A 13,833-nucleotide genomic window follows, 5' to 3' on the forward strand; every position below is an offset into this window, starting at 1 on the left:
AAATTAATTATATATGCACTAATTAATAGTTACACGAGGGAATGTTATATCTAAACATATCATCACATTCACAAATTAACCTAAATAATGTTAAAGTGCTAATATTTTTAGCTTGTGCTTATTTAGATATTTTATTTGCAAGATACATAAAAATATTTCCTTTTTTTATGTAAAGAATGAAATCATTATCACACCATTTATTTTAATGATTGACTTGTTTTTATATGATGAGAAAAAATCACAAATATGAAAACAGATAATCACTCTCATAAGAGTCAGTTCCAAAAAAAAATTAAAAAATACTCCCATAAGAGTCGAAATGAATAGGAGAAGATTGAAACAAAAGCTTAGATATGCAAAAATTTATATTACCAATCTACCCTCAATATAATAAGTTTTGAAATTCAAACGGTCGACACTGCTTCCCTTTGACATATATACCCTCCGATATTTCGTTCGTAGAAAAAAGGTAACCCAAGCGTCTCGACGAAGAGAGCGGCAAAACCCACTTTCTTTTTGCCGCTATCATCTATTTTGTCATTTCCTTCTCTTCTCTCCACAACTCATACTCATCTCATTTATTCCCCATTCTCTTCTCGTGTTAACTTGTTTGATCTCATTTTCATCTAATAAAAAAAAATGGAACATCACCCGGCGGTGCTGCGTAATTCTCCGCCTCCGCCGCCGCCGCCGGAACCCTTGCCCGGCGGTTGTCAAATCAGTTGCGCCAACTGCGATGAAGTTCACACAGTCAGCCGATCTGTATCGGAGTTCGTGTGCTTTGGTTGTGGATTGGTTCAAGCGATTGGAAGAGCTGATGAGGTTGCTAAGCTTCTTTATACAACCATACTTATTTTCATTTGATCTGATTACTGATTAGGGTTTTTGTTGTTATAATTTGCGCCGATTGTGTGATTGCCTTTGTGATGTATATATGAATACAGAATACTTGTATGTTCCTATAATTATATTGAATGATCAGGTCTCTAGCGGTGATGTCGAGTTAACACATCCGCTGCCTCCCGAAGAATCCGACGAGGTCGTCTCTTTATACTCGTTTTTATATTTAACTAGAAGCTCGTAGATTAGTCTTCTCTATTTGTGATAGATGTGTTTGATGTATATACTTGCATATTATTTATTTTATGTGTAATGATTAGGGCACTTTCCATGATGTGAAGTTCTCAAAGCATTCTTCTCAGCAAGAGGATGTAACGTGTCCTCCGCCTCCGAGGGAAGTCAAGGAGGTTGCTTCTTTATCCTCATTGTTTATCATTAGGTTTTAGTTGTTATATGTTCGTTGACCATGCAAGTGTCTTGTTCGTTAACTAGTGGTATTATTTTTGTTTTTTAGGGTTTTAGCGGTGCTCCCAAGCTGTCAAATCCTCCTCCGCCTACCGAAGATGTCAATGAGGTTGCATCTCTCACTTCATCTGTATATCTTACTGGGTTTATTGTAGTTATCGTGTATTCTGATCGTGCAATGTTTTCATACGTGCACAATGACATATGCCCTTTTGCTTCTGTTTATGTGAAATGATTAGGGTTCTAGTCGTCTTGAACACCCAATCATATATTAAATCCTATTATTTAGGGAAGATATTTAGCATATATGCTAATGCTTATAGTAATAAGTAATGAACCCAAGATGTCTGCAAAGAGTGGATTTCAGCATTTATTTGTAAACTAGTGCTAATAGTGAACTCAAACTGAAAGTGGCAATGGTTTGCTTATAAAGAAATAAGCTTTTTGGGTCCTAGCTGAAATTTATTTTGCAACAGATATTTTTAGAAATAAAGGGTGCATGTGTCGTCAAAGCCTTTATTGTGACTTCAATGCTAGAATTAATGCGAATTATCTACGTCGTTAAAGCCTTTATTATCTATGTCGTTAAAGCCTTTATTTTGACTGCAGTGCTAGAATAAATGAGAGTTATTTACTTCTCCTCTTACACTGTCGGGCTCACTAGAAATTACATATTGTTATGCTTTACTTTTATCAATACGAGTCCATTATGTAAACTCTCGGTTCTAGAGATGCTTCAACTCACTAGTTTAATTACATATTTACCTTCCTTGGATTTTTTACTAAAATGATACTTAGCTGCAATTATTAGACACAACACACTTCCACATTTTTTTTCCTGATATTTACTGTATTAGTTATTCGCAGATGTCAATACCTGTTTAAAAACAGCAATAAGAAACATCATACTAGTTTTGATATCTCTAATGATTAATATTCTGTGCCTAAACTTTAGGTAGCTATTGAGGTGGAGCGGGAAGAAGATAGTGGTGGTGTTGCGGGAGAAACTTTTACCGACTATGTACATACTTGTCCTCCAGGCTGAAATCTCTATTTTTTCTGTAGATATTTATCTATGGTTCCTTGTTTCAAACCCATCAAAACTAGTGCAATATATTTACTTAAATTTCTTGTTGGTTCTGAAATTTTATAAATATTAATGTTTCAATGTAGCGTCCTCCCAAATTATCTGTTGGTCCTCCTCACCCAGATCCTATTGTAGAAACATCCTCCTTATCTGCAGTGCAGCCACCTGAACCAACATATGATCTACGAATCAGGGGTGACCTGGAAAGGACAGAAGCTTTGTCGTGCTTGCAGATCGAGACACTAGTATATGCTTCTCAGGTTTTGTCATATTATAAAAGCTTTTGATTTGCATTTGCTTCATCTACATAACTTTGAGTGCATTGCAGAAACACCTTCAACGCCTTCCAGATAGTACTAGGGCAGGATTTTTTTTAGGAGATGGAGCTGGTGTTGGAAAAGGCCGAACGATTGCGGGATTGATCTTGGAAAATTGGCAGTATGGGAGGAAGAAGGCTTTGTGAGTTCATGGTTTTAAATATTTTAATGTCATCGTGTATGCACAACTGTCTAAAAGCTTTATATTACCATCTTATTTTTTCTGGTCTGGTAACCTGAATGGTAACAAAGTTCTCTTTTAGACCTAGATGTCAGTAATTCATGCATTTTTATTTGAAGCCCTACCTTGATGATCATATTCAGGTGGATTTCTGTTGGTTCAGACCTGAAATTTGATGCACGGAGAGACTTGGATGATGTTGGTGCTAAGTTTATTGAAGGTAGTTTCAAGTTGCAATCATTGTAAATTTGTAATAGTAAATGTCTCTATGACCATCCTCTTCTTTTGGGTTATCATTGTTCTTTTTCAAAAGCTGGGCTAACATTTTATTTGGTGCGGGAATAAGCAGCCAAGTGTTATACTATTTAAGTGTTTACTGGTTCCAGCCCCTTTAGATCTATGAACATTGAAATGTTTAGAACCTTGAGGCATGAATTTTTGTATTTATCTTCGCTCATCAGATAAGTGTACTTTGTATAATACACCTCTAGAAGTGGAAGAGATAACATTTAGACAGCATTATGAATTTATGTGCATTTTTTTTCCTTTTATCGAATGAATGAACAAAACCATGTAGAAGGGAAAAATACACCAGTTAATATATGGGATTGGGGGGCTGTGGTAATGCATAGGAATATATGATGAATGTCACATTAGCTCTTTTAAATTTGGTGCAAGATATCACTAGTATGATGTTGCAGTTGATGTCAATAGCGCTACCTTAAATGTGTAACAAAAAGGCGGGTGAAAAAATATAGGTCAAAAAATTGGGGAATGGAGAGTGAATGTTCTCGTCTTGACGTCTTGTTTATCTTTACCCTAAATGTAGTGCATGCATTAAACAAGCTTCCGTATTCCAAGCTTGATTCTAAGGCTGTTGGGGTTAAGGAAGGAGTCATCTTCTTAACTTACAGCAGCCTCATAGCGTCTTCTGAGCAAGGGCGTTCTCGCTTAAAGCAGCTTGTACAGTGGTGTGGGAAAGATTATGATGGCCTAATCGTGTTCGATGAGGTACCCAATCTTATCCTTTGATAAAGATGATCCGTTTCTACGACCTCATAGTTTAACTTTTGTGGTCATGTATTCATGACTGTTACATCTTTAGTATTTATTACCTATCATTTGCATCTTGTCGCTAAGAATTGGGAAGTATGTTGTAGTGTCACAAGGCAAAAAATTTAGTACCTGAAGCTGGACAGCGGCCAACGCGCACAGGAGAAACAGTTCTGGAGATTCAGGTTTGGTTATCAAAGAGTTATGAAGCTCATTGCATACCTTTTAGGCTATTATATATTCTTTTGTTTCGTAGAAGACTTAAGGATGCATAACCACTTTGCAAACTGTGTGGCAATGTGACACTTTACTTTTTTAATTAAATTCTTTTTTGGCATTAGACCTCTATTGCACTTTGAAAAGATAACATTGGTACTATTTTACTTCTTCAAAAGTATGCTTATACCGGGTAGTTTAGTCTTGATCATAGATGGCACTGTACAAAATTACCTGCTGTGTTCGTGACACTGGATTTCATTTTAATATTCTTGTCAGTAGGCACCTAACCTGTTATGGAGAATGGCCAGGCAGACAGTGTTCTGTTTGATAAGACGATACTGTTGGTAGAAATTTTCATAATATATATTTTCGCCTGGTATATAATATAATTTTCTTTTTGAAATAAGTTTATTTCTTTGAATGAACAAACATGAGTTTACCCAATATCACTTCCTACAATTTAACTCACTTTACACTTATCTGATGATTGTCAAAATTTCATGGAATCTCTTGCCTGATTTATCATTTGCTTAACAGGCCTTGCTTCCTGAGGCGCGGGTTGTTTATTGCTCAGCTACTGGTGCTTCAGAGCCTCGCAATATGGGCTATATGATTAGACTTGGTCTTTGGGGAACTGGAACGTCTTTCTTGGACTTCCCTGATTTTATAGGTAAAATTATACTTAAAAATAGTTGCATTGCATAAGATGTTAAACTTTCCTTTGTATTTAGTATTCTGTATGTTTCTGAGACTAATTTGTGTTTTGCTCACAAGATGTTACATGTTGACTATAAAAGGTAGATAGATCTTGTGCTTTTTTAAGCTCTATTGAGGTTTATTCATCCAATTGCTATGGTGAGCTCTACTAGCAGTTGAAATTTTTATGATAAAATAATAAAAAATCCCATATGTATAGTTCGATGATCAATTGTTGTTGCTTAAATATATATTAACAGAAAACTAGTAATGTTGACATGTCACACCTTGGAAAAAACTATTCTGGCATTAAGTCCCTACTTATCTTTTCTATGTTCTGCAAGTTGCTATTTTTATGGGTGCACTTTCTCTTTGTGTTCTATTGTTTTTTATTTTTCCTCAATTGCTTTTTGTGTATAATTTTCTTTTATATCTTTAGGCATCACTCTGGCTATAGGTCAGTGCCCTTGTTTATGTTCCTTTCTACATTTGAAGTATTTGGAACTTTCTTATATTGAAAATTATTTACAGGGTCGCTGGAAAAAGGGGGTGTTGGTGCTTTAGAACTAGTTGCCATGGACTTGAAAGCAAGGTTTTATAGATTTTAATTTTTCTATATAAACTCTATTACAAATTGATCTATATTTAAAGAAAGTAAATTTTAACTGGAATATCTTTCATAATTCAGAGGGATGTATCTATGCCGTACTTTGAGCTATAAAGGGGCAGAATTTGATGTGGTTGAAGTTCCCCTAGAGGACAAGATGATGGTATTCTTTAGCTTACCAATTGAACATTTTAGTAATTAGTTGGTTCCTTTTACACGAACATAGATTTTCAATCAAGTTAACACATGGTCTGCTATTAAATTCCAGGTTATGTACAACAGAGCAGCAGAGTTTTGGGTTTACCTAAAAGAGAAATTGGAATCTGAAATTGCCTTGCTCACCACTAAAATGCCTAAAAATAGTCAGTTATGGCTCCTATATTGGGGAAACCATCAGGTTGATAACCTCATTTTTCATAGCTATTAACTTCACTCAATGCATTTATATTTTCTTAAGTTTATTTTGTCTGTATCACCCGCATATTAATTTTAATTAGCTATGTTTCTTTCACTAATATTGCTCGTATGTTTAATGGTTGTGTCCTTCAGCGTTTCTTTAAACACATGTGTATGTCGGCAAAGGTGCCTGCTGTTGTAAAAATATGTCATCAGGCACTAGCAGAAGATAAGTGTGTCGTCATTGGTCTTCAAAGCACTGGTGAAGCCCGAACCGAAGACGCTGTAGCAAAAAGTGTGAATGTATTGTCTGCTACATTCTGGAAACTTGTTTTTTCATCTTGTTCATTTCATGACAAATGAAAATGCATTGTTATTCTTAGATATTCATTAATCTTATGGCAGGGCATTGAACTTGATGATTTTATCTCGGGACCTCGTGAGCTATTGCTAAAATTTATTGAAGAAAGTTATCCATTGCCTGAAAAACCTGCATCTTCATCAGGTAAGTTGTTTGTTATCTGTGAGATCAAGTCCTCATGTTAAAAGACAGAATACCCAATTTTTACTAATGACAGGTGAGGATGGAGTAAAAGAGTTGCAACGCAAGAGGCGCTCTGTGACAACTGGTGTTTCATACACAGAAAGAACTAGGAAAGCTGCAAAATTGCAAGATGAAAGTGATACAGAAAGTGAAAGTAATTCTTTTATTACATAATTTTGACATGAAGTGCTTTGTGAATTCTTCTGTTTCTTCTTGGTTTATCTTTATTAAGTTTGACTTTATTCTTTAATTTACTATGAAATCTGCAGACTATTTGTTGGTTACATTCTAATGTTTTACCATTTCTCTTATTACAAGATATTATTATTTGAAGTTTATTTTCAGTATGTGCAGAAGGAATGGTTTTGTTTCTTTTTACAATATTTATTATTTCAGACATAATGGTCCAGTTAAAATTCTCAGCCACAGTTTTGATCATAATGCCAATTTTTTAAGTTTGCTTGTTAAATGCAGCTGATTCTGAGTCCGAGTCTATGGAATCAGATGATGAATTTCAGATCAGTGAGATTTGTAAGTATTGTTTTTTATTAAATATATGACTTCAGACATGATGGTCAGTTGAGAATCTTGAGACACAAAATTTTGTCTTAATGTCTATTCCTAAAGCTTGCTTGGTCAATGCAGCTGATTCTGAGCCCGAGTCTACGGAATCAGATGATGGATTTCATGAGTCTATGGAATCAAATAATGGATTTCATATTTGTGAGATTTGTAATTCTGATACGGTACACTCTTCTAAGTGATATACGACCTGTTTCAAGTATATTTTGTACCCGTATATATTGTGATCTATTATCCTTAACTGCAGGAAAGTGATAAGTTGCTCCAATGTTCACGTTGCAAGCAGGTCATGCATCCTGCATGTTTAGTGCCACCTGTGACAGGTTCGGTTTCTGCAGATTGGTCTTGCCTTTTATGTGAAGGCAAAGCTGAGGAGTATCTTCGACAAAAGCGCAAGTCTATAGCACAACAACTAGAGAGGTGTGTATACTGTATAAATACAGAAGGAATTTATCCTGGTCTAAATCTTATATTGTTTTTATCTTTACTAATTTAAAATGTTTAACCTTCCTGCCACAATGTGTGTTCAATTTAGAATCATACTACTTGATCAAGAATTGTGTGACTGTGATGTAGGTATAGTAAAGCTGCAGAGCGCAAGTCACAAATTTTGGACGCCGTACGTTCTTTGGATCTTCCCCTCAATCCGTTAGATGACATTTTAGATCAGGTTGTTCAAAAGGATCTTCAATTTTCTGTTTTCTTATGCAATTGTTGAACACTTACCTTAAGTCATAATCTCATCTTTTCCATTTTGGCTGTTGTGCATACTAGCATATTAAAAGACACCACTGAATTTTGTAAATCTATAAGCGTTATGTTTTACCTTTTCTTTTACGGACTGCTGCATTCCTCTTTTGATTAAATTGCTTGAACAATATCGACTCTACTGTAAATTAGATTTATGTTTATGAGATAGTGGATCAAATTTGTAAATATTGTTTCTTAGCCATGCCTCAGAGATAGGTACTAAGGTGGTGTGAGGTGCATTATAAGCATATTATATGGAAGTTCTTTCCTATAATTTTTTAAATACTGCATCTGTCTGAATATGAATTCTGATATTTGCAGCTTGGAGGTCCTGATAAGGTAGCAGAAATTACAGGTAGGCGACACAGGCTGATCAGGGAACGTGATGGAAATGGTGTCAGATATCAGCCTCGGAACTCGTGAGTTTTGGCTTAATTGCATCCCTGCGTGTTTGCTTTTATTTTGAGGCTGCTGACATGCTCTGTTCTCTTGTTCCAGAAAGGATGTGTCCATGGAAATGGTCAATATAAATGAAAAGCAATTATTCATGGATGGCAAGAAGTTAGTTGCCATAATATCTGAGGCGGGTTCTGCTGGCGTATCTTTACAAGCAGATAAAAGAGCGATAAATCAGGTATATACTTGACGATGCAGTACCATTCTATTTCCAAACTTTACCGCTACACGAACTGTGAATTTGTTCTTTCTTTTTTATTACTAGGAGAGATTTCTCCAACTTTATGCCAGTCATACCAATGATCTTTTCAGCTTGTATTTATATTTTGAATTTCATTAACTGTTATATCAGAGGAGGAGGGTACACCTTACTATAGAATTACCCTGGAGCGCTGATCGGGCAATTCAACAGTTCGGAAGAACGCACCGATCAAATCAAGCTTCTGCTCCAGAGTATAGGTGGGCAATAAATCCAATTCTATGAAATCATTCTTTTAGTTGGCAGCAATATGTAAATTTTCATAATAATCTTCTCTTATTCATTTTGTCCAGTTCTTATGTTGGATAAAGTAATTTTTGTTTTATTGCATGTGTGACAGGTTACTCTTTAGCAAGCTTGGTGGTGAACGCAGATTTGCTTCCATTATTGCCAAGAGACTAGAATCTCTTGGGGCACTTACACAGGGAGACAGACGGTAGGTTGGTTTATAGTTAGTGAGAGTATTTAGTTGGGTGAACATAGATAGCAATACGACCACTAATTTACTGTCTCAAGTCACTAATGTATTTTCTTGTTGCTGTTTGTGGTTTAGTGCCGGACCTTCACTTAGGGCTTACAACTATGATAGCCCGTACGGAAAGAGGGCCCTTGCAGAATTCTATGATAGAATTGTGAATCAGGTCTCAGGAACTAGTGTTTACTGTATTATATTTGTGTCATATATAATGCTTTTTCCTCCTGTCTTGGTTGGTGTCTTGGCAATATCAGTAGGTAAAATATGAATGGCTAATTCCTGTGCTACAGAGTTCTCTTCTGGACATACCTCCTGGATTTTCCATTGAAAAGCCGAATACGATAGAAGAGTTTATCATCAAGGGAAAAGCTGCTCTGGCTTCTGTTGGATTAGTCAAAGACAACTCATATGTTGGTAAGACATTATCAACTTCTTTTCTTTTTTATATTTTAGAATATACTGAAATATTTTCGAGCATATGTTAAAAATGCAGGAACCATTATAAAATAATAGGCGAAAAACTGCCTGTATCAGTATAAAAGAATCTGATATACTTTATCCGTTTGTATGTTTAGATGACAAGGACATTCACAATGTTGCACGTTTCTTGAATCGGTTGTTAGGGCTACAACCAGAGATGCAGAATTTGTATGTAAAATGTTGATTACATACCTGTACACTTTATTTTTCTTCTTTTTAAATGTGTAAAATGGGTGTTTTAATATGCAGGCTTTTTGAGTTCTTCGTGAGCATCCTTGATCTTTTTGTTCAGAATGCACGACTTGAAGGTCAATTTGACTCGGGAATAGCAGACCTGAAAGCCAATACAATTAAACTAAAAGGACTGCCAAAGGTTACAACTTTGCTTCAACTGTTATTTGGCTTCAACGTGATAATTTGAGTTGCTAAACATGTCCCATTTTCATTGCAGAATGTTCACGTTGATCATCTGTCTGGAGCGTCAACCGTTTTATATACATTTACATTGGATCGAGGATTCACTTGGGAGGCATGTTATCTCTGAATATATAAATGATGATGTTTAATGCTAAAGTTTCTTTTTCGATAACAGCTCTACTTGTTTGCAGGCTGCATCAACGTTGCTTGATGAGAAGAAAAAAGATATGATTGGTTCCTCTAGAATAGGGTTCTATGAATCCAGGAGAGAATGGCAGGGGAGAAGACACTATCTTTTGGCATTTCAAGGGTAACAACTTAATATTTGGAAGTTTATCTTTTGCTTAAAGACTTGACCTCTAACTGCTCTTCATGTATTATTAAAAACTCTAGTAAACTGGCCGCTGTTTCCAGTTTTTTAACCTTTGAGTCGTCTTTAGGTCTTCTGGAATGTTTAGAATTGTCCGTCCTGCTACCGGGGAAGCAGTAAGGTAGTGTGAACTTATACTAGCCCTTTATCTTTTCTGTGGCAATCCATTATATGATGGGTTGCTGAGGTTCTTGTATGTTGTCTTTATGCTACTTTAACTCTTCCATGACCAGGGAAATGCCTCTTTTAGAGCTTGAAGAGAAGTACAGCAAATTAAAATCTTTGAAGAAGGCTCGTACATGCTGGGAGAATGAGTTTCGTGTATCCTCTAAACAGGTTAGAGATACATCTAAATGTTACTTGGTGTTTGCTTGGATACATGCCAACAATCATGTTGCAATTCATTCATTCCATTTGACGGGTAATCTGGTAGCATCATTATATACTCATACTCCGCATTATTTTCATTTTTTTACTATCTTTTTATTGCACTGCATTATTTTTTAAAACCCTCATCGCTGTCTATCTCTATATAGATCTTCAGTCCCGTCTATAATTGCATTCCTAACTGATCTGTTCCAAATCAGATGCAACAGTGGCTACACAGATCACTTTTGTTTTCTTGATTTGATTTTGCTTTGAAATGTAGCTGTAAAAATGATAGTATGAGTTGCAAAAGCAAGTGCACACCCACACTATGTTTATCTTTGGTATTGATGATTTACCAACCTGTACATATAACTCAACTTGCAGTGCATGCACGGTCCCAACTGTAAGCTAGGTGATTACTGTACTACTGGCAGAAGATTACAAGAAGTAAATGTATTAAGTGGCTTAATACTACCTGTCTGGGCAACTATAGAAAAGACCCTTGCCAATCAGGTTAGCAAGAGCCCATTTTGTACCTCATTGCCATGTCTTAATTGCCTGCAAGTTCTATTCTTAACAATTATCTGATTTTAGTGGTTTAGTAATATTTGTTCTCATGGTCAAGAAATTATGATCACATGTTAGCGCAACAGTGCACATCTTTTAACGATGTATGTGCTGTGCATTGAAACAAAATGTTATTTACAAGAGCTTCTAGTTGCATATTGGTTTTACATATCTTATGTTTTTGTGTTAAAATATTACTAAACTCACGTAAAAAAAAATATTGGCTTCTGGTTCCCAAGTTTCAAAGTCCCATACAAGTTACTCCTATTCCTATATATATCATTTGTATTAGATGTTATACGACAATGACACATATTTTTGACCATGTAACTTTATGATTACTCCTATATGCGTCATTGTTATATTAGTGTTTTACTACATTGACATCAGTAGTTGCTCTAGAATTGATATGGTTTGAGTAATCTTCTTTTAACATGTCATTAGAATCATTATCTTTTATTGGATCTTTTTCTCATTTGTTTTGCATGCACATGCAGTATAACTTCAATCATTATGTTAATGATAATATGTCTCTGCCCTCGTGAAAAGTAGAAATGAATAAAAGATAGACTATGCCAGTGAGAATAGTACGTGGATCTCTTGTTTTGGCTACTAATTGGATCTCATTTTTCAAAAATTTCATTTACAGATTATTTGATGTTTATATTGACTTGATAACTTTTTTGTAGGTTCGTAAAAGTCATAGACGACTCCGTATTGTGCGTGTAGAGACTACTACAGATCACCAGAGAATTGTTGGATTACTGATCCCGAATGCTGTAGTTAACTCTATGCTGAAAGGTCCCTCACCCCCTCTCCCTCCCTCCCTGTATATATATATAGAGGCACTTGTTCAAGAGTATATATCTCAATATTTGACTTGCAATTCTAATGTTTATCAATTTGGATCTTTCTACAGATTTGGTACGGGGTCAAGATATCAATGACTCACTTGCATTGGAGGACAAGTAATACATAGTTCTCAGCTACTTCTTAGCCTTCTTTTGCTCGTCCAAAATGCATTTTTGTGCTTGTGAAGCAGCTCTCAACTCCGGGAATGCATATTGGTGATTAGTAATCTCCAAGTATATTACCTTAATAGGAGTATTTATTGGTAAAAGAAATAGTAATCTTGAAGCTCTGGCTAGACATGTGAAAAAAGATGTTTGTTTAAGAACAAAACCGAAAATTATCTTGAAATATACAAATTTCTGTATTGCAATTTTTGAACTAGAATGGGATGTTTATTTACATTAATCACTAACCTATCTTAATGGTGGTTGGATTTTTGAACTAGAATGGGATGTTTATTTACATTAATCACTAACCTATCTTAATGGTGGTTGGATTGATTAAGATTTATTTAACCCATCTTAATGGTGATGAGAAAGTTTACTCTGGTAACATACAAACAATGACTAACTTATTTTAATGGTTGTTTGACAAATTAGGGTTTGCTTTGGTACCAGGCTCATGGGACCCCTCGTTATAGTTGTTGATTATGATAATTTGTTATAGGTTATAAAATTACCAACTTCTTACAATTTATATAAAAAAGCACTGTTAAGTTGGATTTAATTTTTTTTAAAACTATTATTTTGTAAACTTTACAAATATCTAATTTACAACTTCTGCAATCTCATTTGCATCTGTTACAAATGAGGTTGGATAAAATTGAGGTTGCAGTTATTTGCAACCGTTGCAAAATATTGTTGTAAATGAGGTTTGCAGAGTTGCAAACTGTATTTTCATAAATAATATATAAAAAAAATAGTACTCCCTCTGTCCCATTTTAACTGCCTTTTTAGAGAGATGCACACTAGGGGTGGCAGTTTCGGGTAACGGGTCGTGTTCGTGTCAGCAATCGGGTCAATTTCGAGTCAATTTCGGGTCAAGCTAAAATCACTTAAAATTGAATAAAACTGAAAATTGAAGTTATTAGAAACGAAATTAGAATTTCGGGTCATGTCGGGTCCATTTCGTGTCAAAACGGGTGATTTTCGTGTCACTTTCGGGTTTTGTCTCAGTAAATCGGGTTACGGGTTTGGGTCGGGTTCGGGTCGGGTTCGGGTCGTGTCTGATATTGCCAGCCCTAATGCACACAAACCAATTTTTACATTTATGGAGGTGTTTATTTGAATACTTTTACCTAGTTACCCCTAATAAAGTCAAACTAAACCACTATTTGTATTGCATAGAAAATATAAGGTGCATTAATGAGGGGTAGAATTGAAATTCACCTGCCAAATAGTTCATGAAAACAAGAAAAAATCACTTATTTTGGGACAACAACCAAATTCTAAAAAGGCTGTTAAAATGGGACGGAGGGAGTAGTTTTTAAAATACTGAAAGTTGGTGACAATATTTTTGTAAAAAATTTCAAATAGTTAAACCGTTACGAAAAAAATCCTTTTAAATTTAGTAGTAGTAATTTGTAACTCGGCACACGTTAATTTTAAAATAATTTATTTTATCAATATGTTTGAAATATTATAAATTTATACGTCTTTTTAATTATTTTAAAGTAGAATATATGATAACAGTCATGATTTTTATATTAAAATAGATGTTATAAAAATTAAATTCTAAAATATTAATAGAAATTGACTCCAAATCCGAATTTATTTTTTTATCATATCTAATAACTTTTATAATACGAGTTAATTTTTTTTAACCAATACGATAAAAAAACATACAAGATAT

At 34.9% G+C, this 13,833-nt stretch overlaps 1 protein-coding gene across 1 annotated transcript; it reads left to right on the top strand.

Annotated features, from left to right (window-relative positions):
- Positions 1 to 489: 489 nt before the first annotated feature.
- Positions 490 to 12,366, top strand: LOC108215944 (protein FORGETTER 1). The gene is made up of 36 exons (XM_017388584.2): positions 490 to 822; positions 983 to 1,039; positions 1,161 to 1,247; positions 1,355 to 1,414; positions 2,261 to 2,326; positions 2,479 to 2,652; positions 2,721 to 2,851; positions 3,034 to 3,110; positions 3,720 to 3,901; positions 4,051 to 4,128; positions 4,700 to 4,832; positions 5,390 to 5,450; positions 5,547 to 5,628; positions 5,734 to 5,862; positions 6,015 to 6,164; positions 6,267 to 6,366; positions 6,440 to 6,559; positions 6,880 to 6,936; positions 7,051 to 7,151; positions 7,235 to 7,407; positions 7,564 to 7,657; positions 8,059 to 8,156; positions 8,236 to 8,371; positions 8,546 to 8,652; positions 8,793 to 8,888; positions 9,006 to 9,093; positions 9,218 to 9,341; positions 9,503 to 9,575; positions 9,657 to 9,780; positions 9,859 to 9,936; positions 10,016 to 10,134; positions 10,265 to 10,315; positions 10,428 to 10,530; positions 10,948 to 11,076; positions 11,820 to 11,931; positions 12,050 to 12,366. Exons 1-36 carry the CDS (start codon positions 640 to 642, stop codon positions 12,100 to 12,102), a joined length of 3,786 nt encoding a protein of 1,261 aa, XP_017244073.1. The 5' UTR covers positions 490 to 639; the 3' UTR covers positions 12,103 to 12,366.
- The last annotated feature ends 1,467 nt before the right edge of the window (positions 12,367 to 13,833 follow it).

The sequence above is a fragment of the Daucus carota genome, chromosome 4 (genome assembly GCF_001625215.2).
Source record: "Daucus carota subsp. sativus chromosome 4, DH1 v3.0, whole genome shotgun sequence".
Classification (NCBI taxonomy): Eukaryota; Viridiplantae; Streptophyta; class Magnoliopsida; order Apiales; family Apiaceae; genus Daucus; species Daucus carota.